The sequence below is a fragment of the Drosophila mauritiana genome, chromosome 2R (genome assembly GCF_004382145.1).
Source record: "Drosophila mauritiana strain mau12 chromosome 2R, ASM438214v1, whole genome shotgun sequence".
Taxonomy (NCBI): Eukaryota; Metazoa; Arthropoda; class Insecta; order Diptera; family Drosophilidae; genus Drosophila; species Drosophila mauritiana.
The window spans coordinates 18,283,306-18,309,713 of NC_046668.1; the positions used below are offsets into that span (position 1 = coordinate 18,283,306).

General features: G+C 44.4%; 2 protein-coding genes across 5 annotated transcripts; both read left to right on the forward strand.

Annotated features, from left to right (window-relative positions):
- Positions 1-11,196: 11,196 nt before the first annotated feature.
- Positions 11,197-16,235, forward strand: LOC117137477 (organic cation transporter protein). 4 transcript variants are annotated; one of them, XM_033298951.1, is made up of 4 exons: positions 11,197-11,256; positions 14,270-14,675; positions 14,883-15,026; positions 15,089-16,235. In XM_033298951.1, exons 2-4 carry the CDS (start codon positions 14,281-14,283, stop codon positions 16,056-16,058), a joined length of 1,509 nt encoding a protein of 502 aa, XP_033154842.1. In that variant the 5' UTR covers positions 11,197-11,256; positions 14,270-14,280; the 3' UTR covers positions 16,059-16,235. The 4 variants fall into 4 exon arrangements, with proteins under 4 accessions (XP_033154842.1, XP_033154843.1, XP_033154841.1 ...); XM_033298952.1 differs by lacking the exon at positions 11,197-11,256 and adding an exon at positions 13,022-13,210; XM_033298950.1 differs by lacking the exon at positions 11,197-11,256 and adding an exon at positions 14,071-14,178.
- Positions 16,236-24,405: 8,170 nt separating this feature from the next.
- LOC117136987 (microfibril-associated glycoprotein 4-like) lies at positions 24,406-25,870 on the forward strand. Its single transcript, XM_033298161.1, has 2 exons — positions 24,406-25,517; positions 25,581-25,870. Exons 1-2 carry the CDS (start codon positions 25,111-25,113, stop codon positions 25,720-25,722), a joined length of 549 nt encoding a protein of 182 aa, XP_033154052.1. The 5' UTR covers positions 24,406-25,110; the 3' UTR covers positions 25,723-25,870.
- The last annotated feature ends 538 nt before the right edge of the window (positions 25,871-26,408 follow it).

Below are 26,408 nucleotides of genomic sequence, written 5' to 3' on the forward strand. Positions count from 1 at the left end.
ATATCCACGTATCTACGACGGATCCACATCCACTCGACGCAGTGGCCAACTAATAACCGCCGACGATGAGAATGCGAATGAGAGCGAGGAGTGGATGCACTGAAAATATTTCCAATCGGAATTTTTAATGGCTTTGAACAAAGCGAGGGTCTCAATAAAAATTGTAATATCAATGATTCTGTTTGTTCCCCCAAGTCGGATACTAATCATTTTGCTTTTTTAAAAGCTGTTATTTGGAACTACTGAATTTTCTCTCCGTGTACCAGGTCGATGAGACGTCCGACGCATAGCGCCACTTAAACGAAGACGCTGTGCGTCAAGCAGCGCCGCAGAGTCCGGCGGGAGAGCCCAAAGCCGACGGACATTGAGCCTGCGGTCGGGGAACGCAGGATGCCATAGACGGCGGGAAGGAAAGGGGCGAATGGGGACTCTCGACTCTGGCTGCTTGTAAGCTGTCAAACTCGGAAATTTGCAATGACAGCAAACATTGCCAGGGCGCAGATAAGCGGCGAAATGAACGCTGCACAAACTAAAAACTCATTGTCAGGCGCTGTCTGTTTGCCAGCCGACCAAGCGATCCAAACCGCTTTGGGGGTGCGTTGCTGCATAATAAACTGCTGGCCAGGAGGCGGGAATCCTGCATCGGGGCATCGGGCACCAGCGGACCGGCGGACTGGGGGCCACAGGGAACAATAGGGCGCCAGTCAAGCTGCTGCTTTGGCGGCAAGAGACTGCAAAGAAACAATAAACACACGAAAATAATGTAATGAGTTGCAGCGAATGGAGGACAAGTGCAGCTTGGTCGCTCTATGGAGGTACAGTGGGCAGATCGTGTTAAAGAAAAGGCACCTATTGGAAAATAATTTAGAAAAATAACTAGATAAATGTTTTATGTTCCAATTTTAAATATATTAAAAGATAATATCAACGGGTCACGAGCTGAGTACCCAGATCTATAAGATTCAAGCCACATTCCTCATCATTTACTCCACTGTTGCTGATGAAACCGTAGCTTCTTCACTTCAACTAAAGAGCATATTAAATTCATTTTTAAGCGAGTCCCGTGAGAAACTCGCCAAGTGGGCGCGTCTCCAGTGGGCTGTGGAAATCGGGGGATATTATTGGGGATAGGGGAACTCTTCCATAATTGATGCGCCATGCATTACTAGACAAAACTGTCTGCAGCTGAGGCAGAAGAGGAGTGACATCAAAAGGGTTCTTCCCCATCTCTGAACTTGGCTCGGTCATCTTCTGTGGCCATCGGCACTGCCAGCATCTTTGCTTCTGATTAATTAAGAATTATTTTAATTAACGTAATAAATTTGCGGCCAGCAGGCAGCAGAAATGTGAGGCCATATAACTCTTTCCCCGTTTCAACTCTGCCTGCTTTTTTTTCTGGCCTGCTGGTTGATTTCTGGTTGCATGTGCCCGTCGAACGCAGCCCGAAAATGTGCGAAAATTTATGTTGCTTGCGATTTTGGCGACGACTTGTTTGCAACTTGTTGGCCATGTTCGATGCGCGATTTTGGCCAAGCCTCGGATGCAATGCGATGCGATGCGTGTTTGTCTGGCAAGTGGGTCAGAGTCACAGTCCACAGCAGGGGCAGAGCCAAAGTCAAAGTCAAAGTCAGAGTAGGAGCCAAATTCAGAGGGAGAGTCGCTGAGTGCTGGCCTCTGCCGAATTTCAATTAAATGCACATAAATTAAAAATTAGTAATAACTCGGGAACGCGCGGACCCCAAACAAAACGATGCCAAGCACGCAAAGCCATAAAAAAGGAGGAACACACTGAGAGAAAATTGGACTTAATTCATTCTTTCGCAAAATGTTTATGAAAACCAATCGAATATTAAAAACGTCTTTAAAAAGTTGCGGCTATATTGTGAAGGGTATGCACAACTTAGGTTTTGATTTTAGTTTAAAATGGAAATTACCTGTAACGAACTTTTTTCCCGTGCGGCAGCAGCTGTCGCCCGCATAGTTTGCGATGCGGATACGGATGCGTTTACGGTCCAGGACGTGACCCGTTACCCGTTCCCGGACTCGCAGCCCAAGTTCCTGCTCCCGATCCCCCCTGAAACCTGTCGTTAAAAATCTGTGGGCCAGCCAGGCAGTCTCGGGCAGCCTATTAATTAGCCAAACTCAACACCTGCTGTGCGGCAAGCAAATTAACCTGACAGCTGGGAAGAGAGGCGTCCCGACCGAAACTGGGAAACTGGGGATTTAAATTGGACGAACGTATCCAACGGATCCGGATCCCTTTGCCCGATTGGGCTGTGAATTGGAAAATAATTGTGCGACGACCATTAAATTACCATGCCCGGATGGATTGGGCCCACGTTCCGACAATTAAGACATTATAAATAAACAAAGAGCAAATAGTTATTAACTAATAACTGGCACGCGGCGGTGGGCCGATGTGTTGGCCATAAAAGTTTTCCCCATTTTCCCCTTGATAGAGCGAGCCAATGAAATATTTATGCGCCGGCCACCTGTCAATGGGTCAGGGGTCAAGGCTCAAGGTTGTCAATGAACTCGCTTCTGCTAACTGCTACGGGGTTGCGGTAAATGACTAAATGGTATACCGAAATAAATCAGCCCAAATATAGACCGTGATTTCACGTTTCTATGCTAGTTGCTTGCCAAAGCGATTAGTAATTATTAATTGTGGAAAGCATTTCCGATTTGGGCGGAATCGAATGCCCAAAGGGGTACATTATGTTAGGGAATTAAACGGCAGCAAATTGTCTGAGCACCCCCAACCCGTCTTAATGAGAATGGTTCAGTGCACCCGATTCAGTACGCCTACCCCGCACCCTGAAAACCCCAACCCAACCCCAAGCCAACCCATTCCAGCACCCAACTTTCACACACACCTGTGCGCTTTCTCAGACCCAATCCACGAGGCTTAATGTTGTGACAGACAACCGCGTAACAACAATGGCACACCAAACACCTTTGCCGACACACACTCGGGCGCCAAACAACTTCCACACCATTTACAGTTCATTGAATTTGCCCGATAAATACGCATAATTTGTATACATTTTATGCGAAACATAGAGGCTCGGGACCCCGTGATTTGCTGCATTCTGCTCCACTGAGTCCTGTGCGCAGGACCCCCAGTGTCAGCCGACTGATACTGACACCCAACCTCTGGCGAAAGGACGTGCGGAACAGCGGCCCATAATTACAATTTGAAATAAGCAGACTGTTAACCAACACCCACAGACATAGGGGCCAAAAGGCAAAAGGAGCGAAGGCTCTCCACGTCGCCGCCATCATCCACCTACGGAGAAACATCAAAAACTTTTGTACATTAAATCAAGCATCCTTCGCCATTTGTTGCTATTAACGTCAGCTACAGTGGAACATCTGTGAAGGAATCTTTGGCATATGCAGAAATCAAGGGAAATGTTTTATGAGAGCCTAACTATTGAAAATAACTTTCCAAATATTTTCCAAGAAAAAATACTTATCTCTGTAGCTTGTTAATTAGCCCTAGACAGCCTAACAAAATTCTTTTGAAAAAAAGGAATTTTTTTACGAATTCGTTAAGATTGCGAATATCCTTTTCGGTCTCCTTAGCGAAGCTTCCCTGTGTCTTTCTCGCCCTCCTACATTTCGTTCTCTTTGTGCGCCTCTGCTGATTTTCCGTTAATTTCCGCAGCGCGGCAATCGTTGACTTTTCAACGGGAGCGTCAGACTCACGGGAGGGCCATTAGCGGGCGCCAGGGGGGTGGGCGGTCGCTCGAGTGGGTGGCCTTTGTAAGGGCTCACATGCTAATTCGCACACCCACTCGTATCCGTTGGGGAGTTAGAGTTCGAGAGGTTAGCCCCCATTGTTATCCCTGCGTCGAAGTCGTTGATTTTTCGCATTTCAGCCTTTTACACACTTCCTCTCCGTGCATTTTCCCACTTTTCCGCTTACCCATTTTTTGCGCTTTCCCTCGTGAATGCGCGTGAGTGAGTAATTTTTGTTTACACTTTTGTAAATAAAGATTTATGTTGCACGGGGACGCCACCGAGCTCGGCACGTGGCACCTTGTCGATAATAAACCCAGAGCAGTTTATTTACGCAAATTGATTAGTTCGATTATGTTCGACAACACGGCGCAGATAGAAGTGGCTTACGATCCTAGCCCCAAAAAGACATTAAAAGCCATCGTCGTAAGAGGCGATAAGAACGAGGCAATGGAAAACCAGGAATAAGCTTCATATAAGTAAAAACTGGGTCGAGCATATAAAGATGTTCGATATGGCGCTTTAAGGACATATTTAGTCATACTTCGTAGGCATTATTCCCTTAACATTGCAAATAAAAAGAAGCATTTTTAACAGAGTACGTTGAACAAGAAAGAGTTGTGCTTCTAAATTGTTTGAAAAAACTATAGGCGGTCCATCAAATGTGATTAATTGGTCGCTTGCACTTAGCTTCCTTTATAATGCAGATGCTATTTGTGATCCGGTTTAGTATCAAACCCATCTCCAAGGCCTCGGATCATTAAAAGTTTTCGCTTAGCGAATGCACTACACAGTTTTTCACGGCATTGTTCCCGCTGCTCTGCTTCCTGGCACTTGGCAGGCGAGTGGAAAACTTTTCCACCAACTACAACAACGGGCAAAGGTCAGAAAATGGCGTCGGGGTCGCGGCGGGGGGAGCGCAAAGATGGAGCAAGTGTAAAAGAAATAAACGGACTTAAAATAGGAAAAGTCAACATGAGCTGGGCCATTGCGTGTCCGGGGACAGGACGTTTGCCCAGGACTAACTTATTTTATGCCGGTCCAGGGCGTGGACAATGATAATGCGAGCAAGCGAGACGGCGCAGGAGGTGTGAGCGAGAGGGGAGCTGAGATGGGGCAAACACAAAGATGAGATTTGTTCTTCTCCGGGGGCACAAAAGCGGAACGGCGCTCAAAATGACTGACACGGCTAGCTGGTCACATGGTCAAGAGCGTGAAGCGAGCCATGGCTATAAAGCACACACATAGAGATCCAGGACAAAAGGCAAAATGAATCACACTGAAAGTAACTGAGGGCAATTTGGGAGTCCAAAATTAAACTTAACCTTCGACTATCAAAAAATGGTGGATAATAATAGTTATTAGGTCTCAAACTGCCAAGTTCCAGGAAATTTCCTGTCTTTAAGAATGTGTATTTTATTTTTAATATATAAAACAACAGTGGATATATACAATTTGTTAAATTAAGATAAATATTGTAAAGAACAAATTTATTACATAGGTGCGCAAAAGAGAGTTCTGAATTTTTCACTGCATCCGTCCAAAATGAAATTCCGTAGAACATTTTGTATCTTGCTTAGTTGTTTTAAACTTTATTGTTTACGCTAGTGATCAGGACGATGGCTTCTCTTTTGGCCGCCTTCTTCCGCTCCCGCTGCCACCAACTTGGCCATGCCATTGTGTGGCTCTAAAACATAAACGGAAGCGATTTATGGTGCAAACACAATGAACGAGCCAGCAACAAACAACCACTAGGAGCAGAAGAAGATGATGACGCACAACAACAAACACACACAAAGGACACGGGACCCGGTCACATCAACAATTTGTGTAGTGTTGACCAGCAAAGTCCTGCATCCTCGTGGCAGCTCATAAAAAAAGCGCTCGAGAAGAAAAAACTCACACACTCCGGCCAACTCAAACAAACAGTCGGGCCAACTCAAGTTGGCATCTAGGAATTCCGCTAGCCCAAACAAAAGTTAAGCGCAAAGGAGCCAAACAATGAACTTTGCAAAAAATCAACAAATTAGAAAATGGTCGGGGCATTAAGAACAAGAAATTCTTTTAATTTCTTGTGTTCGCCTAATCAAAATTTTGATTTATTTTTCCTAAAAAATGCATTATTACTACTTAGGTTTATACTGTATGTTTTTTTTTTATAATTTTTTAAAAAATAAAATTAGCCCCATTTTGGAGATTAATTTCTTTCCTTAAAGGCTTAGCTAAAAATTACAATACACTTTAACCAGCAAATTTATTGTATAATACAAATTGCTTAGATATTCTGGTCTCCCAAAAATCTTGTAAATTTCCGAATAAATTGCTGGCCAAATTCCTTGGGAATTTACGCTGAAAATCCTCCGAGTTCCCAGCTCCAATCGTTTGGGGTCCCAGATCCGATTCCATTGTCCGCTGGCCGCAACTAAAGTGCTTGTCACTGGTCACGGCCCGGAAGTATCTTTATTTCAGCTTTGTTTGCACTTGCACACACACACTTGGCAGGACACTTTCGGTACACAGATACTGTCACACATACAGTCGCGCAGGACGGAAAGGAAGTCCAAGTGTTATTATCCTGCTTAGCCATAATACGTTGTTAAAATGTTGAGACTTTGTCATTTGCTGGGCCATACTAAAAATCACAAGAAATTGAAAAATGCCTGCGACCCGAGGGAAAGCTACATATATTTTTAGCGGGGCGATGGAGGTCCTGGCAAGGGTCCTGGCAAAAAGATGCCACGGCAACCGGGCGAGCTGAGAGCTGAGGGGCTAAAAGAGGAGTCTTGCCAAGAGATTCCTGTGGGAATCGTTGACAGGCGCGTGGCCATTTTGTCTTTGCGCCTCGAAGGGGACTTTATTAAATTTTCAGCACAGGAAATGCTTTGAGTACTTTGCCGCCGCCTTTGATTTCGATTCGCCGCCATTTTTGGAAGCCATTGCCATTTCCGCTTCACCGTTTTGCATATTTCCCGTGTAAGCCGAGTCAGGCCCACAGGTGAAAAGGTAAGGTAGGCTTACGGGCGCCGCATAACAATTAAGTTCATTAAATTTCAATTAATTCCATTAATTGAAGCAGAAATATGCGTTTCATTTGATTTGTTTTGATAGGCCGTCAAGCACGCCGAATATTTTAGATGAATTTCTTTTCTCTTCCTTCTTGCCTTCTTTTACTTGCAATTAATTACGTCAGCCAAACCACAATTAAAATTAATTTGCCCGTCTAGAGGAAAGTATCTTCGGCCAAAGGCAGAAGCACCGGAAGCTGGAAAATGCTGCAAAAGTCCGAGTTCGGCATCCGCATGTCTGGCAATAAAAATTCTCAGCGTAATTAAAATCAAAGGATTTCGCATTTAACAATTTATGTACGCTATAATTTTTGGGGCGGCAGTAGACACTGCGAACTGGCTCGTAAATTTCCCCCTTCCCACGACGACTGCCGCCCGCTGAAAATCGCTTTATGGTCGTTAATTTGTTGGCCATGGCAACGGCGGGGGTGGGGTCGAAAGGGGGCAGGGACAGGACCCCATTGTGTGTGTGTGCAAATGATTTGTTTCCTTGGCGCCTGTTTGAAAACAAAGGCTGCTGACTGACCAGACAACGACAACGGGACACTGGCCAAAATGCCGGACTGCAATGCACGTGACTGCATGCCACACATGCCGCAAGGACATGTGCGGGAATATCCCTACGCCACCGACGCGCTGCAGCCCAGCCACGCCCCTTTGGGAGAAGCCACTGCATTTCATCGCTAATTTAAGTTAATGGTCATTGTTGTAAATTACATTAATTTTAATGCGATTTCGCACACACGCATGCACCGGAAGTGCTCCCAATCTGCTCCCTGCTCCATCCCCATTTCTTCTGCCTTTCCCCGGGGAAAGGCTTTTAAGTGTGTGATTGTTTGGCCATTGCACTTTTATGTAATTACCGCACTAACAAATTACATCAAGTGTCACAAATGAATGCATTTATGATGTGCATTTTAAAATCCCGCAGCCACCGAAAAGGAGGATAGTTAGAGTGCCGGCATCCAGGAGCCGTAAAATCTCACCAAGTGGCCCTGTTAAGTATGCTAAAGTGCACTGCTCGCTGTGTGCGCGTAATTAAAATGCATTTTGCCCGAACAAGGGATTAAATCATTGTTGGGCACTTTGCCATCCGTGCACTGTACCGCTCTCCGCCAATTTCTTGTCAGAGGAGCACCTATTTATGGAAAACAGAAAAGCTGCAAACAATTATCGCCCTCTAGAGAGATTACATTTGGAACAGCAAATAAGTTTATAAGATGCATGAATTCATTATTATATACTATTAAAGCGTATGTATGTACTCAATAAATATAATTTAATGGGTTATAACACCTCTGGCTTTATCTTAAATAACTTGAGTCATAATATAAACATAATTAGAAGTCACGTAAGTTTGACCAAAATACATCTGTTATTACTTTATGTGTTCTTTAACGGCGAAAACAACTCCTTTGCTGAGACCAACAATAGGCCTTGGCACTTGAACTGGTTTCTTTGTTGCAAGCGGACATGTATGTAGGTACACTTTTCGCTACACAAAACCAAAGAGAGGTGGGGCCCGCACTCACGTATGGGAAAAAGTGGCAAGCGTTTTGGGGCCATTCAAAATATTTGGCTGCATTTGCATAAAGTTCTGCTGCAGCTCCAAAGCAAAAATGTCAGGTGCAAAATGGGCAGCCACAGCAAACGCGGCGTATACGCAATGCAGAGTGTGCCGAGCAGCAGCAGCAGCGAAAACAAACTGGAGAGTAAACAAGGCTGTGAAGTTGCACACTCGGGGCTGCAGCATACAGCATGCAGTATGCAGCATATAGGGCCGGCTACCGGGGGAATCGGGATTCGAGGGATCCATAAACTGAACGACTGATTGAACAGCAAACATGTCGTCCAGTGGCTCAACTCCAGTCCGCTCTCTCATGTAAAACACATGTTGCCCCTTATTTCTTTTGCCATCGGCAATCCCGCCCCCCGATATCGTTGGTGCCCCCTCGTGTCCAGGGCGGAGCCAATTTTAAGCAAATATTATTGTTTGCATTTATGTTTGTGTCTGATATGGCACTGACGATAATGCACTGAATGCGTTTACGGCCTCAAACCAAGAACACTGATCAACAAGCTGAAGGTTTAGAAAATATCAACGCTTCTCCATTTACAGTTAGAAAAGTACTACACATTTTTGGTACTTTAAAGTATATTGTTTATTGCTTTAACATGTGAACTTCACCGAATTAGTACAGAACTGCTGTGGGATTTATTTTTGTAGCCGAGTGTTGGGTGGGCTCGCTGATCCTGTTATTTCCGTTGTCCTAGGTCCTGTCCTTATTATTGTTTCTGTTGCTGTAGTAGTGCTTCCTGCTGCCGTGTTGTGTGACTTGAAGCGTGCCACAGAGCGGCATGTAAACACAACCTTAAATTAAAATATGTTTGCTTATGCAGTTTGTAGAGCAAGCTGAACGGCAAACTATAACCGATTCCTCCCGCCATCCTAGGCATAAATTAAAACTTCGCAACATTCGCACGGAGCCACAGTTTCGCTCGGCAAAAGCTAATTATGCATAAAGCTGCGGCCCTGACAAGGGGTTTATTTACCTTCTGGTCTACTGCCATCCAAGAGGTTGCTGTTGCCACAGCCCCGAGAATCAGTACTCCTGGGTCGGAGGTCGGAGGTCATCGGCGGTCGTGGGTGGTGGTTCGCTGAACGGTATTATGACAGCTGCCCAGCTGACTGACAGGCTGCGGTGAGAACGGCTGTCGGCGGCGGAAATTAAACGCCTCGATTTGCGTGCCCGTCACGCGTAAATCGGGTAACACAAGGCTCGACGAGGCAACTGGCCATCAAATTCATTAGAGCCGATACCTACATATGTACCTTGAAAAACTAAAAGTTTCTAGGAACACTGAAATAGTAGTCCTACTTCCATATCTAGTAAGCTGGATAAATGGTTCTTCATAGGTATCAAGCTCATTAAATATAAATTGTTTAATGGAGAAACTAATACTTTTCCTGAAAGTGATTAGTGTATAAATGACTTAAGTGCGATAAAAAAAACTGAATTTAAGTTGGTCTTAACGAAGTATTCAACCGATTAAGCAGCAAAGACCTAGTCGGCCTGCAACTAATGATCAGCTCACTCATCAATCTGTGAAGTGTTGGCAGACCGCTCATCATCATCCCCACCAGCTTCTGGGATTAATCCCTAGCCCCAAAACCACCGAAATGGGCAGCCGCATTGGATGAGCCGTCCGCTGATTTATGTGACACACATTAGGACGACCGGCTAGTTCGTCCAGTGTAAATTGAAAGGGGCTCGGCAACGAAACTGCAACATATCGCCACGTTTTATTATGCTTCGAAATTAACAATTTTAGCTGCCCGCAGCGGCAGCCGCATTCCATGGTAATGCACTTTATCGCCCCCAGCCAGGCGAAATTACTCAAAAAACGGCGTACAAATTGCAAACAGGGCGCGCATAAATTAATCGAAGCCTAGGCTAGCGAAATTAAAACATTAATCTGCGCACCCGACCAAGCAGCACAATAATTAATGCTGGCTAAAATTTATTAATTTATTTATAAAGCCAAAAAGGGCGGCTGAAAAGGCACTGAATAAGAGGTGCGAATCGTGGTCCGAATGCGAGTCCTACGGATCCTCAAAAGAAACGAGAACGAGAATGGGAATGGGTATGGGTATGGGAATGATGGAAGTGCCCAAGTGCCGTCCGACAATAAAAACCAAAGACATCTTCAAATGGCCCGGGATGAAGTGGACAGCCATGAGGCAGCTTCCTTGGCTCTGCTGGACAGTGCGCAGTTTTTAAAAATGTCAGTACGCCCTCTAGGGACAGATTAGCGATTAATCTACGGGGCATGGTCACATGGACGCCCTTCGGACTCCGGACTGCGGTCCTCCTCGTTGCTGGGAGGACGAGGTAACGATTAAAAAATCTCCACATAAAAGACTGAGCACTTAATCAAAGAGGATTTAGAGAAGAACTAAGGGGCGATTACAGAGGACGGGGTAAAAAGCCAAGGCAACCAGAGCCAAAACCGTTGACGCGGCTTTTTGTTTCTAGCTGCTTTTTCTCACAACGCATACCCTGCAATCTCAGGCTGGGCATTTCAGCAATCTTAGCTAATAAGCTAAAGTAGATGTTATAGAGGAATATCCAAATAGTGTACCAGTATGCATGTTATTAATCATATGGCGTGGCATACTTTTATAATTCTATTGAATGAAACAGGTACTTTATTACTTTCAAACACTTTAATGCATTTCCCTTCACTCAGGTAGCTAATTGCAGTGAGACAGACAGGCAGATGCTCGATAAGTAAACATGCAGCTTAAGGTGTGTTTCTGCTTTAAGGGTGGTTTGGCAATTTTTCCATTTATAAAGTAAGGTGAGTATATTGATTTTTCGCAGTTGGAAGCGAACTCTTGGCAGGTGTGAAGTGCTGATCCAGAAAGGAGCTAGTCATAGAACAGGTAAGTTTTACGCGTGAAAATTCTCTACCTAATATTTATATATTTCCACATTTTTGAGATAATTAATGGGTTCATATGGGAGAGCATCTCCCAGTCGCCATGCTCTCGCACTAATCGCCTTACTTGGATTTTAACTACATATTACAAGCACTTTTATTTCGCTAAGCGTTGCTCATAGTTTTCGGTGCGCTTTTTCATTGCCATGCTGCATCCAGCTCCAGCTCCAGCTCCACCTTCACCTCGATCCCCTCGTGAAAGACCTTAAATAGTGGCAAAGACATCTCACAGACTTGGCGCGCTGCATTTGTCAATTTACTACGAGCTGAAAGGGGCGTGGCCGCGCATAAAAATGATATATGTGAGCGCTGAGTTAGCAATTTTCGTATGAATTGGCAGAGTTGCAGTTGCTGCTGATGCTGCTGCTGCTGCTGCCGTTCGCTTTATGAATTTCTTTATGGCCAACCTATAAAATATTTTGATTGCACCATGGTGTGTTTGGATGAGGGGGCAGTTTGAAATTAAATGCCTGCTGCTTGATTTGCTCGCTGGCCCTCAAGTGGATTCCTTGCAATCCTCGTCCACTCGACCACTGTCCACTTCAGTTCAGTTCAGCTTGGTACTGGTCTGGCCCAGCCTGTCCGGCAATTATGGAAGAAAAACCGCAAAGCGCTCCAAAGCCGGCCCAAAACATTTGTTGGCCTTGCCAAGTGCTTCTCTGTGCAGCGCCAGAAATTTGGCATTTCCCCTGTAATCCTTTTGTGTGCTAATTGGAGCGTTGCCGGGCCATATATATATCCCCCGGAAAATATCTGGCCCAAACAGTCCGGCTGCCGGCCCATTCGGGGCTCTGAAATCGGCTTAGAACACTTGTCAGCCCAACAAATGTAAATATTAAACGGGGCCATTTAAATGGATTTAGTTTGGCAAATGCATAGCATATCGGCTGGGCCTTGAAATTGTAGTTTCAGATTTAAATAAGTTACTTAATTATATTAGTTAAAGGCATGGTAAATATTTGGTGGAATTTTCAACTTCAAAATACAATGTAACTTGTTCGTACATAACATGCAACACATCGTTAAAATTTGCAAATTAAATTTCAATAAAATTTATATTACTTAATGTTTTAAAAATTATCCACGCGTCAGTTAAATGCTTCTTCTGAAGATAGTTTATTACCTTCACATGTTAATAAGTTGATTTGAACAAAACGGAAGAAGTTTGTATCTTTAAGAAACGTTTAGGAACTAAAAAGATTAGAAAAATTAAGCTCAATTATCGTCATGCCAAATAAGTCAACAATGCGACTCGCTTTATTGATATTTGGATTTCCAATATCATGGATAAACCAAACATTTTCAAGTTTGATAAACGCGTGCTAAACTGCTGAACACTGCGTGATTATGTTTGGATTTCATTGTGATCAGCTATCGACTCACAGCGAGACATCTCTATTAATTTATGAAAAAATAACTTAATTTGGAATACAGGAGCTACGAGGTAGGCTAAGCTGAATGTGTGCTTAACTGATTATATGATTAACATTTGCCCAAAGGCTTTCTGCAGGTAAACAATATATACTTATTATCTCGCACAAGTTGGCCAGAAGTTCAGGGCATTTGGCATTATTTGTCATATTCGCGACGCTTGTCGAACGCCTCTTATCATCTGGGATTAAAGTACACACGACTTTATCGCCATCTCAGTTGCTTTTCTCATCCGGCGAGACAAGATGAGATTTTTCTGCCATTGATAGTAGAGCGTCGAAGCCCACCAGACGTAGTTCAAAAAGTGCGAGATTGCGAACAGAGTGTTATCAATCAACTTGCTGAGTTATATAAATCGGGCGGTAGACAAGCCCCCGGAAAGTTCAGATTACTAATTATAAATAGAATTGGTTCTGACCTACATATAACTGTTTTTGTTTTGATCGCCACTTAAATCGGCTCTTTAGGTAAGTGCTTTTTGTCTCACAGGGCCTAAAGATATGTTATATAAATGAGGTAAAATATGTTAATCGCAAAGTGTCGTTGAAATGAGCAGGACAACATTCAAATGTCATGAATGCAGACAATGGGCATTGCTTTAAACATTGTGCATTTGTTTAGCTCCCAAGTGGGTGCTTTGTGTCTTGCCAGATTTAGCATGTGGCGATCGTATTATAACGCTGCGTTTTGTCAATGGTTATTCCACATTCATTGGCCAGCCAATTTGCATATATAATTTATTTGCAATTGTTGTGACATTTTGCCAGCCACTGACGATTGCGCCAAATGCCTTCGCCAGACAGGTTGTCGTTGCCGTGGGAACTTGTGGCGGAATCTCCGACCAGAAATCTCAGACCTTCGTCTCTCTCTCTCCGGTTCAACTTTCACTGAGGCAGTGCTTCCTTAATTAAGCCATCTTAATGGGTAACTGGGGCTCGTTCGGTTATCTGCGGGCAGACAATGGCTTAATCTGCCAGCTAGATCCCAGCATCATCGGGCCGGGTCCCCGGGCGCACCTTCCTTCAATTAACCAGGCAGCCGACTTCATTTACCTACTTAAAGAGTAAAAGTTTAGCGTCTTAGCCCCAGTCTCTTGGCCTTTTGGGCTGACAAACTGCAGCAGCGCATGGATGCCGTACTCCTATTTCTATTTCCAAATGCCATTTTGGCGGTGGATCCAAGCGGCCAAGTGCTAATGCCCCCAGCCCGCCGACTGCTATGTCTTTGAGCTCCAACTTGTCACGCTGCCACAGACTGGAGCTCTCTCTCCGCGGAAACCGGTTCTCTGGTGGCCGGTCGCAAACGAAATCTCCATCTGCCCGGGTTCCATAATTCACGCCAGTCTGCACTGAGCCGCACCGGTCGATATGTCCAATTTGCGCTGAGGCCGGCAAATATTTGAGAAAGTCCACCCACTAAGAAACCAGTCGGCTTGGTAGGCCTCTGCACTGAAAGAAACAAATTTAGAATATTTTACAAACACACAAAAAATACACTTTTTTTGACTGACAGGCAAAAATCTTTAGTTTTCAGCAACATGGCCGATCGACCGCAGGATCCAAAGGCTCCAAAGCCACTGAAACCCGTCCCCAAGACAGGTGATCCGATAATCTCGCAGATTGGCGACTTCCGGCGCTACCAGTTGTTCTTTTTCTTCATCGTTCTACTGTGCAAATTTGGCACGGGATGGCACACCCTGGGCCACATTTTCCTCGCAGCACCGACGCCGTTATCCTGCAAGACGGAGAACGTCACGGATCCCTGCAGTGACGAATGCTCCGAGACCGAGTTCGACACTAGCGTCTTTAAGTCCACCATTATAACTGAGTGGGATCTCACCTGCGATAGTAAACGGCTGGCCAGCTTGTCCCAAAGTATCGTCATGCTGGGCATCTTGTTCGGCAGTATTCTGTTTGGCATGTTCGCTGATCGGTGAGTATCTCAAGATTATTAAAAAGTTTTCGTATGCTAAACCAAACTTGAAAGCAAGTCGGTAAAAGAGGGCTTTCTATGGTTTACTAGTTAAACCACTAGGTTAACTGGTGGACCATTAGCAAACACTTTTTTATTAGTTGAAAACAATTTTTCTGTTTTTGAGTTAGGCCGCCTACTATTGAATTTTTCCATGTCAATTCACAGGTATGGACGTCGCCCTGCCTTCCTGACGTGCTGCTTCATGCAGCTGATCACTGGCCTCATCGTCTGCGTATCCCCCTACTACTGGTTCTACTGCTTCTTTAGGTTCCTGGTGGCTGTGGCCACGGCGGGAACGATGACCACCAGGTGGGTTAAAAGGCACTGCCTAAGAGATTCCCAGTAATGTAAATGACTGATCCCATCCACAGTTTCGTCTTGCTGATGGAAATCGTGGGACCCCAGAAGCGCGAAATGGTAGCCATTCTCTACCAAATCCCCTTCAACATCGGCCACGCCTCCCTGGCCCTGTTCGCCTACTTTATTCGAGAATGGCGCTATTTCCAGTTCAGCATCACCATTTTCTCGGTCGTGTTCGTGATCTACATTTGGCTGGTCCCCGAGTCGCCACGCTGGCTCTTTACCACCGGCAAGCTGGACAAGTCCATCAAGATTCTGGAGAAGATCGCCAAGTGCAATAGGGCTCCGACGGAAACGATTCGGCCGGAGATCGAAGCTGCATATGCGGCACTGGCAGCCCGCCAGCCGGTCAAAAAGGGCACCGTCGTGGACCTATTCCGGACACCCTATATGCGGATTAAGACCATATTTATGGCCAACAATTGGCTGGTGGTTTGCATGGTCTACTACGGCACCGCTCAGTATGTCTCCGCGCTGGGCGGCAACATCTTCATCAGCAACGCAATCGCCGCCGGAGTGGGCATTCCAGGCACCTGCCTCTGTGCGATCATGACCAAGTACCTCGGACGCAAGAAGACCCTGCTTCTTTCCAATGGATGCAGTGCTTTGGGCTTGATCCTATTGGCCTGCCTTTCCACTCAGGCAGAGGTTGTGCGTGTGACCTGCGCCACCATTGGGCTTTTTGGAGCATCAATCACCTTTCCGAATGTCTACTTGTACGGCGGAGAGCTCTTTCCCACTGTTGTGCGTTCCAGTGGAGTTGGTCTCTGCTCGATGGTCGGACGAATAGGCTCCATTGTGGCCCCGCTCATCGTCGATCTGGCTGCATACGGTCTGTGGGTGGCGCCCCTCATCTTTGGAATTTTCTCCATTCTGGCAATGCTCGGCACAATTTTCTTGCCGGAGACACGAGGAACTCCACTGCCGGAAACTCTGGAGGACGGAGAGACATTCGGGCGTAAAAATAAGACTCAGGCATAGGGCTTTTCTCCCAGTGTTGCATCGGTATAGCAAGGCGAGAATTTAAAATTTTCGAGCCCAGCTAAACTCCTATTGCCTGGGCTCTAAAATTATTAAATTTCGACTTAAGTTGAGATTTATACGATGCGATATGTCAGTCACCGAAAAGCTAAACTGCCGTTCGTGCCGCAAACAAAAGGCGAAAAGCCAAAAAAAAATTGAAAAATCTAGCGAATGCAAAAGGTAATTACCGCGGAGTAACTTCCACTTCGTGATTATTAAAACTGGGTTAGCAGTCTGAATCCAGTCTCAATCGTAGCTGTTCTCCAACTGCCTTAATGTCGAGGTGCAAAGCAGCCAAATAGCTAACTGGCAAACCCGCCAAGTGACTGGGAATGCAAGCTTCGCATGTGAACCCAATCGATAGCAGCTAAGACCAATGAAATTATATAGTAGAATTCAAGCAGAAGTGGGAACTGTTTCTCCGGACCGAAGTGCATCTCATAAGGTTTCTGTGGGCAAACGCGAGGGTGTCAATCTGGAATATATGTATCAGCTGTCGCTATAAGTCCGGTAAAATCTGTACCATCAAGGTCGTATGAAACATTTATTCGGTTGTTACGTTAATAGTTTAAGAGCCATGCAATGTAATTTTGAATCGAATAAATTGCATTTTAGCATTTCATTTAATAAAACAACTCTGCAGAATCGATTACACACATCACCGCGAATGACATTCACCGCGTTTCCATTAGGTCGACTCCAGTCGATGCCCATGGCAATTATCGGCAACCATCTCATCACACCATCTCCGCATCCACATCCTCTGGCATCGCGATGGGATGAGATGACCTTGGCCAGGCAAAAACCGGCTGGGGCACCACTCAAGGTTAATATTCATTGTCAACATTGGGTACGCCTCATTTGTTTGCGTCTCTTGGCTCGGATCCTCGCTCCTCATTCAACATCTCTTTTCCACGAAGAGAAAAGAGGTGAAAATGTACTTGGTTACAAAAGAAAAAATTAAAATTAAAGAAAAATCAAATTAATGTCGTAACAATTCAAACATTAAAAAAAATAATTGATGTTGGATAACGTTTTTATTTGTCTTTATGTTGATGTTTTTCAGACTTAATATTAATATTAAATATTTTCTGTACACACTATCGAAATTTGTTTCCGTGCATCTAGCAATCAGTCGTCGGCACTTGGCAACATAAAGCGGTGCCCAATCCTTCGAAACTGCATCGCCACTCAGCCCGGAGCTGCAGTTGCAATTGCGGATTCGGACTGGGTCCGAAACCGATGTCCAGAATGGGCCAAGTTTTTAGCGTCATTGGCGCTGGCAGGTTGTCATGTCAGCAGTACGCAAACTGTCAGAATTCAAGAGGAGCTCCTAGCTGGATGGTTCCTCGAACCGACTGGCGGTGTCGCATACTTAATCAGCGGCGGCGTGTCTTAGTGATAATTACCGGGCATTTTTGCAGCATTGAAGCTCCCCAAAGCCGCCCGCTGATGCTGTGCGATGTGGCCAAATGAATGGTCAGAGCGGCATCACTGTAGTCGCTCGATGATTATTCATTGCGCCCTGCCTGAGTTCCCGATCCCCCAATGCTCCTCCCACAACGCTCCCATCGACTCGAAGCAATTTGTTGATATTCTGGTAGCCATTAAGGAGCAACAGGCGACAAACAGCGCTGAGGGGAATGCCATAAAAGTTAAATGCCTCAAGTAGGCCCAAAAAGACAAAAGCTCTCCGGCATACAGAAACTTCAAATCGACCCTAAGAGACAAACGGTATATGAAACGGTATTCTTTTATGAAAAGTTTTATATTGTTTAATAATTGTATAGGTATTTATGCATATAGTAATAAAATCATTAAGTCAATTATCTACGACAACATAAAGTAGACAAAGTTATGAGACGATAACATTCCTGAACAAAATATTTAAAAAACTGTAAAACGGCCGCGGAAATGACTCATTTTGTTGATAAACAAAGGGTATGCCAACAACAACAACAGGGTTATAGATTGCCATATTCAGCCATTCAAAAACGCGACACTTGAGCGAAGCTGTAAAGGCAAAACTGCCACTCAAAAATGCAACGAGAGGCAACCTTTTGGCCAACAGCACATGGCAAATTTGCCGGGCCAAAACCGCAGACAGGCAAAAGCGGCAGAAGCAGCAGCACGGAGACAAAACCCATTTAAGTTCAAAGCAAGCCAACCGACAAGACGATCATTATCTGAGCGGCATATCTATTTGCGATTACCGAGGAGCTGGCTTGGCTCTCAGCCTGAGTTTCAGTTTTGGCTCGAGATGAGGATGCGGATGAGCAAGAGGATGAAGCTCAAAACTGGCCTGAATCGTGGGAGTTTCGGATCGCAGACTCCAAGGCGGTGTGGTGGCAACGTGGGCGCATAAGGCAGGGAAATGTCAAAATGACGCGCTTTGTTGTTTATCATATTTACCGCAAACCCGGCAAAAAGAGATTGGCGGACTATGAGTCGGGACAAATGCAATTAGTATTCAAATGTGGACGCGCCAGCGAGCACGACGCCAAAACGAGTCATCATCATCTGCCAGGGAACGACACTTGGACTTGGACTTGGACTGGGATCTGAGGTCTGAGCTCTGAGCTCAGAGCTGTGAGCTCTGGAAGGGGCCAACTTCTTTGGCCACAAAGGAGCCGAGCCGGCTCTTTACATGCTGAAAAATGCCTAGGCTTTTGTGGCTCACAGTTCGCCGTAATTTAGCGTACGCATTTTGCATTTGAAATGCGAGCAGCGAACGGCGACGACTTCTGATTAATTCCTCAGCTGGGCGCTACAAATTCGTTTGACTAATTGCGACCGGGCAATGGGAGTAGGAAAGACTGGGATGGGGCAGCGGAATGGAGATGGTAATGGTGGTAATGGGTGTGGGTATTCCAGACGGAGGATTCCGCGGAACACCTTATCGGCCGCAATTAAACGTGCCGTCGTCCAGTCCAGCGATTTAATGTATGATTTCTTTTAAATCATATCTACGTGACTGTGGCTCTGCCTTATCAGCATGGGCATTTCCCCAGCTACAAGTTGCACTGGGAAAAAATTTAATTCCTTTAATTCAAGCAAATAATAAGTATTAAAAAGCTCTAATATTTAAGGACAGCCAATAAAAAGCACCAAGATAACTGATAACTCATCTGGATATGAAAATTTCTCTGAATTTAACTTTAAAATGTTAATAAATAGCAGAGATTAATTAAGAAGGATATTTTGATGCAAATTTTTGCTTATGATATTTATAGCTTTTTCTCTGCACTGTTGCAAACTCATTAATGACAGAAACCACGGGCGGGCGGCCCCTCAGATGATTCAATATGGCCGCTAGTTGCATATTAAGTAGCCAGCCTCGGCGATTCCGATGCTTTCTCTTATATAACCATAAAATTGGCTGGCAAACAGACAAAAGTAGAAACCAGCAACACAAAATGTGTCGTGGGCGCTATCAAGTGACAGCTCTGTGGATCCAAACAGTTTTAAAATTAACAACCGAGTTATGACAACTGCCAGCAATTAAAATTGACAATTGATATGACATACTGTAGATTTGCGGGTGGCGGGTATATAAAAAATTGGCAATAAAATGAATACGTTTGGGACCCGAGAATGAATGTCCTGGGAGTGGCTAGAAAAGGAATGGGGCAGTTACTTAATCTAAAAAATACCGTTAAAATAAATTCGCTTAAAATAATACCATGTTCTTGTTTGAAAGATAAACATAATATAATCTATCGAGTTAACTTTTTCTTAGTTTTACTTTTGGCTTTAAAATTTGCGTCCAGTGCACCAGCTACTATCAAACAAAGGCGATTAGAGTGCCATGGGTTTTAATTGCGGACTCTTTTTGCAAATGCTGGTCAAAAGTAATTGCTTCAATTTTGGGAAAGCGACAGATCGCGTAGTACAGATCCGTTGCAGATACAGCCTTTTTGGTTGCACAAATATGACAATTGTCGACAATATTAAAATGTGCTACGTGCGCTAAATCTGCCGACATCAAAAAGCTTCCGAAAAGGGCACAAAGTGAAGCACGGCAGGGCCAAAACAGGTGGGCCACGATGTTGGCCTGGCCAAATGACATTTTTTTTTTGGAAAGAGGTGCGGGGAACGCCATTCGACAGCTACTGATAGCACACTCAATTTGCATTCGAGTGGAGATGGAGGAGAACGCTGGCCGAAATCAAGTGTAATGACTGCCAGCCAATTACTTTTTATAACTTTCTAGCTGGCACTTCAATCTCGTCCAGTAATTAGTTGGCCAAAGAGTTGACGACAGGTGGTCCAGGTGCGTGGGCGACAAAGGGAACCGCACACATTAACATAATGTTATGAGAGGGCTTTAAGTAAAAAACCCGAAGCTCAACCCTATTATTTCTCAGCCCCTTCCGCTTCTTTATTTACTTCTTTTTTTTTTTGTTTTTTGCCTGCCAGCAATCCTCGACAAAGTCGTTGGCAATTCCATGTGTGTGCCCTCCTTGAAGCATTTAAGACTGGCCATCCGGCACAGACAATTAAAAACCCTCTGCAGCTCTGCCATTTGCCATTTTATAAGCACAGATTACAGCTTTCCGTATACGTAACGCACTGGAAGGAGAGCACGAGGGCGGAAAGTGGGCGGGTCGGGGACAACCAGCCAGGACCCATCGTGGTCCGATAAGCGGTGCGCACTAGGAGGACTCCACTTCAAATAGTTGGATCAGTGGTGACGACTGCAAACGATAGAAGGTGGTTGAATTGGGTTTTTTAAAAGTATTTCTACTATGTTCGTCTGATTAAATGCATGACTACATTTCAATGATCTTTAATCTTTAATCTTTAAAAAAGGGTGCACTCTCGCTTAAAAAAATATCTTAAAAATATCTTTGGTCCAAAAGTAGCCAAATTGGCATTCCCAGCTCTGCTGTTTCCCGTATCTGCAGTGTGTTGTGATTTTATGTTGGCCATAGTCATCCTGGACGTCCTTTTCGCTGCTCCATGTTCCATTCCACCGCTCATTGTCTGCTTGCCTGCTTTAATGACATTGCACTGCACTTATTTCGTTTTTGGCTCTTTATACTTATGCTTTTTTCTGGCGGAGATACCACCTTGTACTCCATGTTGATGGCCGGCTGTAAAACCTTATGATAGCTTAATTTTAGAGGTTTTAGATCGCTTTTGCATTTTCTTCGCTTCGGACACACACACGCACATGACAATGTGATTTGGCCCGAAATCAGTTGCAAATTTGCATGGACGAGCTCAAAATGAAGTCATTCCAATGCCAAACCGAAAATGACAAAACTTGAGGGGCGGTGGAAAGCGTAATGGGAAAAATTGATGCGGAAAAGCTTGGAAAATCGAGAGGAAGCTGTTCAGTATGCAGTGCACAGATTATAAGGCGCATCATCAAGGGGTTGTATTATCAGATTTTATTCCATACCTTGTACTCACACAACAAAAAGATTGATATAGGTTACATAATTAGATTTTCCCTGAATAAGTCCTACAAGTCTCAACAATATAACAACGGTTACAACTCATATATGCATTGGTATACAATTGTACCATAAGAATGACTATTTAATACTTACTCGCTTATCTAAGGACACCATAACCTGGCCAACAATTTGAATACGCAAACGAAATCGTAATTGAAATGTTACAGCTATGAAATTACAAAAATAAAGAAGGAGTGATATGACGCACTCCCAGCTGAGACCCCAATATATCGAAACGTGTCCGAAATTGGGGTTGAATCTGAGTCGTTATCATTTGCGAAGGCGCCCCGTATAATATGATACTTCATCAATTCAAAGAAAAACCATTTAATATGGAAATGACCTCAGAAAGGGGAAAGTCCCGTCCGACAATCAAATTGGAAGGGCACATGATGTGATATGAAATCGAGAAGGCTTACGGAACTTGGCACACAGAAAAAAATGTTCAATCTATCCATTCTTCCTTACACTGGTAATTGTTCATGGATAAGAGTTTAAGAGCATTTCCTGTTTTTCAGTAAATTGATCTGATTTCAAGTGCCAAGGAAAACCACAAAAGCGTATTTGTTATATATCTTTTCCTATCTGTAATGTGGCACAATCGCAAGAAGCAAATTTGCATGTGACGCATATATACGACAGACATCGTAAAATCTCAGAGAAAAGCAGATATGGCCGCGAGTTACAAACTGGCGACAAATGAGCAAAGGAAGTGCATAAGCGGCAACCGGAAGCCGAAGTATTTCGAGCCCGGGCGAAGACGAATCGAGAGCTGTTAACGCATTTACAAGCCTCGGCGACGACAATGAAATATCGCCGAAGATTATCAGGACCGGGGAGTCCGGAGTCCGGACTCCGGCGCATTTACTTTGCATAATAAGCCGGATTATGGCGGCCCCTCGAGCTCTATAAAGCGGAGTGAGATGACGTTGACAATTGATTGCTGGCAATGGAAATGGCACGGAAAAATATTTGCCGGATTTCATTAAGCGTCACGGAAATGGGCGAGTGAAAAATTTGATTTAGCGTAGTGTGAAGTTCATCAGAGGCGCCATCTCCGACTGACTGGAGGTAATGTTTTTATGTTAGAAATCACTTAGACCTTTGGTCAGCGGAAGTGGCCATAAAATAGCCATGGCGCATCCACATCCGCATCTTTGGCCATAAATTCGACTGTGAAATTGAAACTTAAAATGCGTAAAGTATACGCCCCATTCGCCGGCCGCCAAGTCTGAAGTTGCCTGAAGAGCAGTTTCAATTTTTATGTGTATTTTATATGCCTACTGTAGATTTCCGGCCATCTTGCTATGGAGTCCTTCTCCGCGTTCCCCCATCCTTCGCGGCTTTTTCCGCCAAAGCTCAAAGGCCAGAGGCTCACAAATGTTGCCGCCGTTTCTTTCTTGCCACTTTGGTGTCTATTCAGGGGGCTTTCCCCGAAAACTCCACGTTCACGTTCGCAATCGTCATAAATCTTATGGCCACATCTTGAATTTATGTGCCTCCCGCACCCTCTGAAATTCCAGCCAGAGTGCGAGTCCCATTCTGCGGCTGTGTTTTGTGGCTTAGATTAGCAATTCTGGCATCTGCTGGCGATTTTCTATTGATTTTCGCAGTGCCACTTATTGAATTTGTTTGCACTGCTCTGCTCTGGCCAAAAAGTTTTTTAATCAAAAGTCCTTCCCGAAAATAGTTCGCTTAAAGTGTTTAGCCAAATGACAGACAGAGTCCAGCAGCTTGCACTTTGACTGGCAACAATCCGAAACGTTTCAATTCCGCACAAGACAAAGACCGAGAAACAAAAGCCACTGTAGCAGAGGCATTTTCAGCTAAAATATTTACAGCAAAAATGTTTTGTGCAGAGATAGCAAACAAAGGGATGGCCATCCCCAACCTTTGCCTTTTTAAGGGCAGATTTCATTACTGGCTGACCAGCATGCCGCTCTAAGACAATCAAAGGTGAGCTGGCAACTGCGACGACAGGAGGGTTTGGGTTTCTTTTATTTTCCGCCTGGTTGGAGTACGAGCCGAGGAAGGGAGTAGGGGTTGGAGATGGAGCCAAAGTCACGTGGATATGCGGATGCTGGAATCCGCCAGATTTGCTGCCCTGGGAAAGATGCGGCCACCAGCAGACCAACGCAGCTGAGCTGCATCCACCGCCATGAAAATTGGCGTCTGCCAAACATAAATAAAAAGGGGAAAGGTAGACAAATCCGGAATAAATAACAGCGTTTGTCTGGCCCGTCCTGCGGCGGTCTGCAATCCGGACTGGGATCGGGTTCGGGTTCGGGTTCGGGACTGGGATGGGCTGGGGTCTGAAGTCTGGAATCAGGAGAGGGTAGTGCCACGTCAGCACGGACGTTATGGCAACCGACGGCGTCGAGACACCTGCCCATTGTGGCTCTTCCAGGCACTTTGCCCCCGCGTTGCGTATACGCTCAGTTGCACCGCAAAATGAGCGAAAGTCGCAGCGTCTATTTGCCATGGCAATGGTATTGCCAGCACCACTGGCAAAGGCAATGTGTCTTTTGTAGCGCGCTTTTAATAAAATATAACCATTTAATTGGTGTGGCAACCGTAGGAAGCTGCCTTTTTCCCGCTTCCTGTCTCCAACTTAAAGTTCTCATTCAATAAGGAACCCTTAAGGATTCATATGTAGCCATTTTGGGAAAAAAATATATATTATTTTCAAATAATTAATCTTTATTTATTATCTTTTATTATTACTAGAATATATAGCTGCCAGTTAAATGTTACTTTTGAGCAAACCCTTGATATCCTCACGCAATGACTATAAAATATTCCTCAGCTTATTGGCGACTTCAGTCTGAATTCATTGCTCGATGAAGAAGCAATGGGAGCTGCACCTCAGTTAGTGTTGATTGCGATCGTTTTAAGTGTGTGCCATTCCACATGTTCGTACCATCCTCGCCTGTCTACTTACAGACTTGTGTTCGAGGTTCCACTGACGCCACTCGAGGAGGAGAAAATTCAAAAAGTCAGGGAACTCGTTTTAGACACCGGGGATAATGGATCCATTACATTGAAATACTTGGTTAGCCTACTTGGAAGGCTTACAGAGCGGTATGTGCAACTTGAAGAGAACTCCAAAGTTCAAGGCGTTCTCATAGACAATCTTAAGACACTTGAGACCGTAGCCAAAAAAATAAGCGAATTAAAAAGTAAGGAAATTAATAAAATGAAAGATGATTTACTTGACTGTTCAAAAACTCAAGAAAAATCACAGATTCAAGAGGTCGAGATCGAGAACTGTAAGATCCTACTAAACCAAAGGAAAAATATGGTAACAAGATTGGAAGTCAAATTAAACGCGTGTCACAACACTCAGGTGGCAAATGAGGAATTAATTAAGATCCTGCAACTGAAAAATACGGAAAGCACTACTACTACTACTGAAAATCCAGAAAATGGTGTAACTTTAAAAACCAATATCAAGGATTTGTTCTATTCTCAGCAAAGTGGCTGCGCTGCACTTGGGAATTTTACCGGAGTAAAATCCATCGAAGTGCCTACGATTGGAGAGGTTAATGTCTATTGCAATAGCCTTCTGGCGCGACCAGAGACGAGAAAATGGCAAAACCAACTTTATCCGCAAATGGATGGAGTATAGGGAGGGCTTTGGAAACATAACGGGGGAGTTTTTTATTGGACTGCAGACGCTTCATCAGCTCACCAAATCGGAACAGTATGAGCTACATATTCAATTGGAAGATTTTGAGGGAGAGCAGAGATTTGCCCACTACGATCGATTTGAGGTGGATGAAGAGGACTCGGGCTATGCACTGCTATCCCTAGGAAAATACACTGGCAATGCTGGTGATGCACTAACTCATAATCTCCATGCCAAGTTCAGTACTTACGATGAGGATAACCTTGAAAAATGCGCAGCTAGGAAGGAAGGTGCCTGGTGGTACGGGGACAAATGTGGTTTTAGGTGAGATCACAAGCTAAATGTATGTAGGAAACTTGTTAATTTTGTATTCTATATTATCTCCAGCAATCTGAATGGCATCTATTCGGTTGGAGATCAGATATATGACTACGATGGCGTAGGAGTCTTTTGGAACACTGCCGAGTGGCACGACTACACTTATTCCCTTAAGACAGTACACATGTTGATAAGGCCGAAGCTGAATTAAAGGAAAAATGTAAATCGATTCTAGTTCCTTTTAAAAGATCATAAACTGCAGTAATTCTTGCTCAGATAAGTACAGCGAGTAGTAATTAGTAATAAAAGCCTTGGAGAAACAGATTGTACTGAAGTACTCAATGCAAAATAAGATATAATTAGAAACCATAAATAAAATGTACTATAATCTTGCAATAGAGTGCACTTTGTTATTAATTATTGTGGAGTAATTATAAGTGATAAAAAGTGTCGCTGCATTCAACTTAGCTTGTATAAATACCCGAGTGCATAGGCAATTTTCATAACTTTCGTCCGATGGCAACTGCTTTGCCAACACCCCGACTTGAAAACACGCTCTTTAATTAATTCAAAGACAAGTGCAAAGATTCGCACCACCACCATGAGGAGGATGACGAGGATTCGGAGGGGGATGACTCTGGGTGTGAGGGGAACGATGCCTAAATGGCTGCAATCAATTAAGAGCCAACAAAGTCAACCGTCGCCGTATCGATGTCAACCAAGCAGCTGTGATGACATCCCGGCATTCAGGATCCAGCTTTTCCCCAGTCAGCAAATTAATGAACAACTCACCCAATTGAGGGAAATGGGAAAGCGTACGAGTACAACGGGAATGGAAATGGAAATGAGCTGGATGACAGCCTCATATTTGCATATTCATGGTCGGGAGTGAGCATC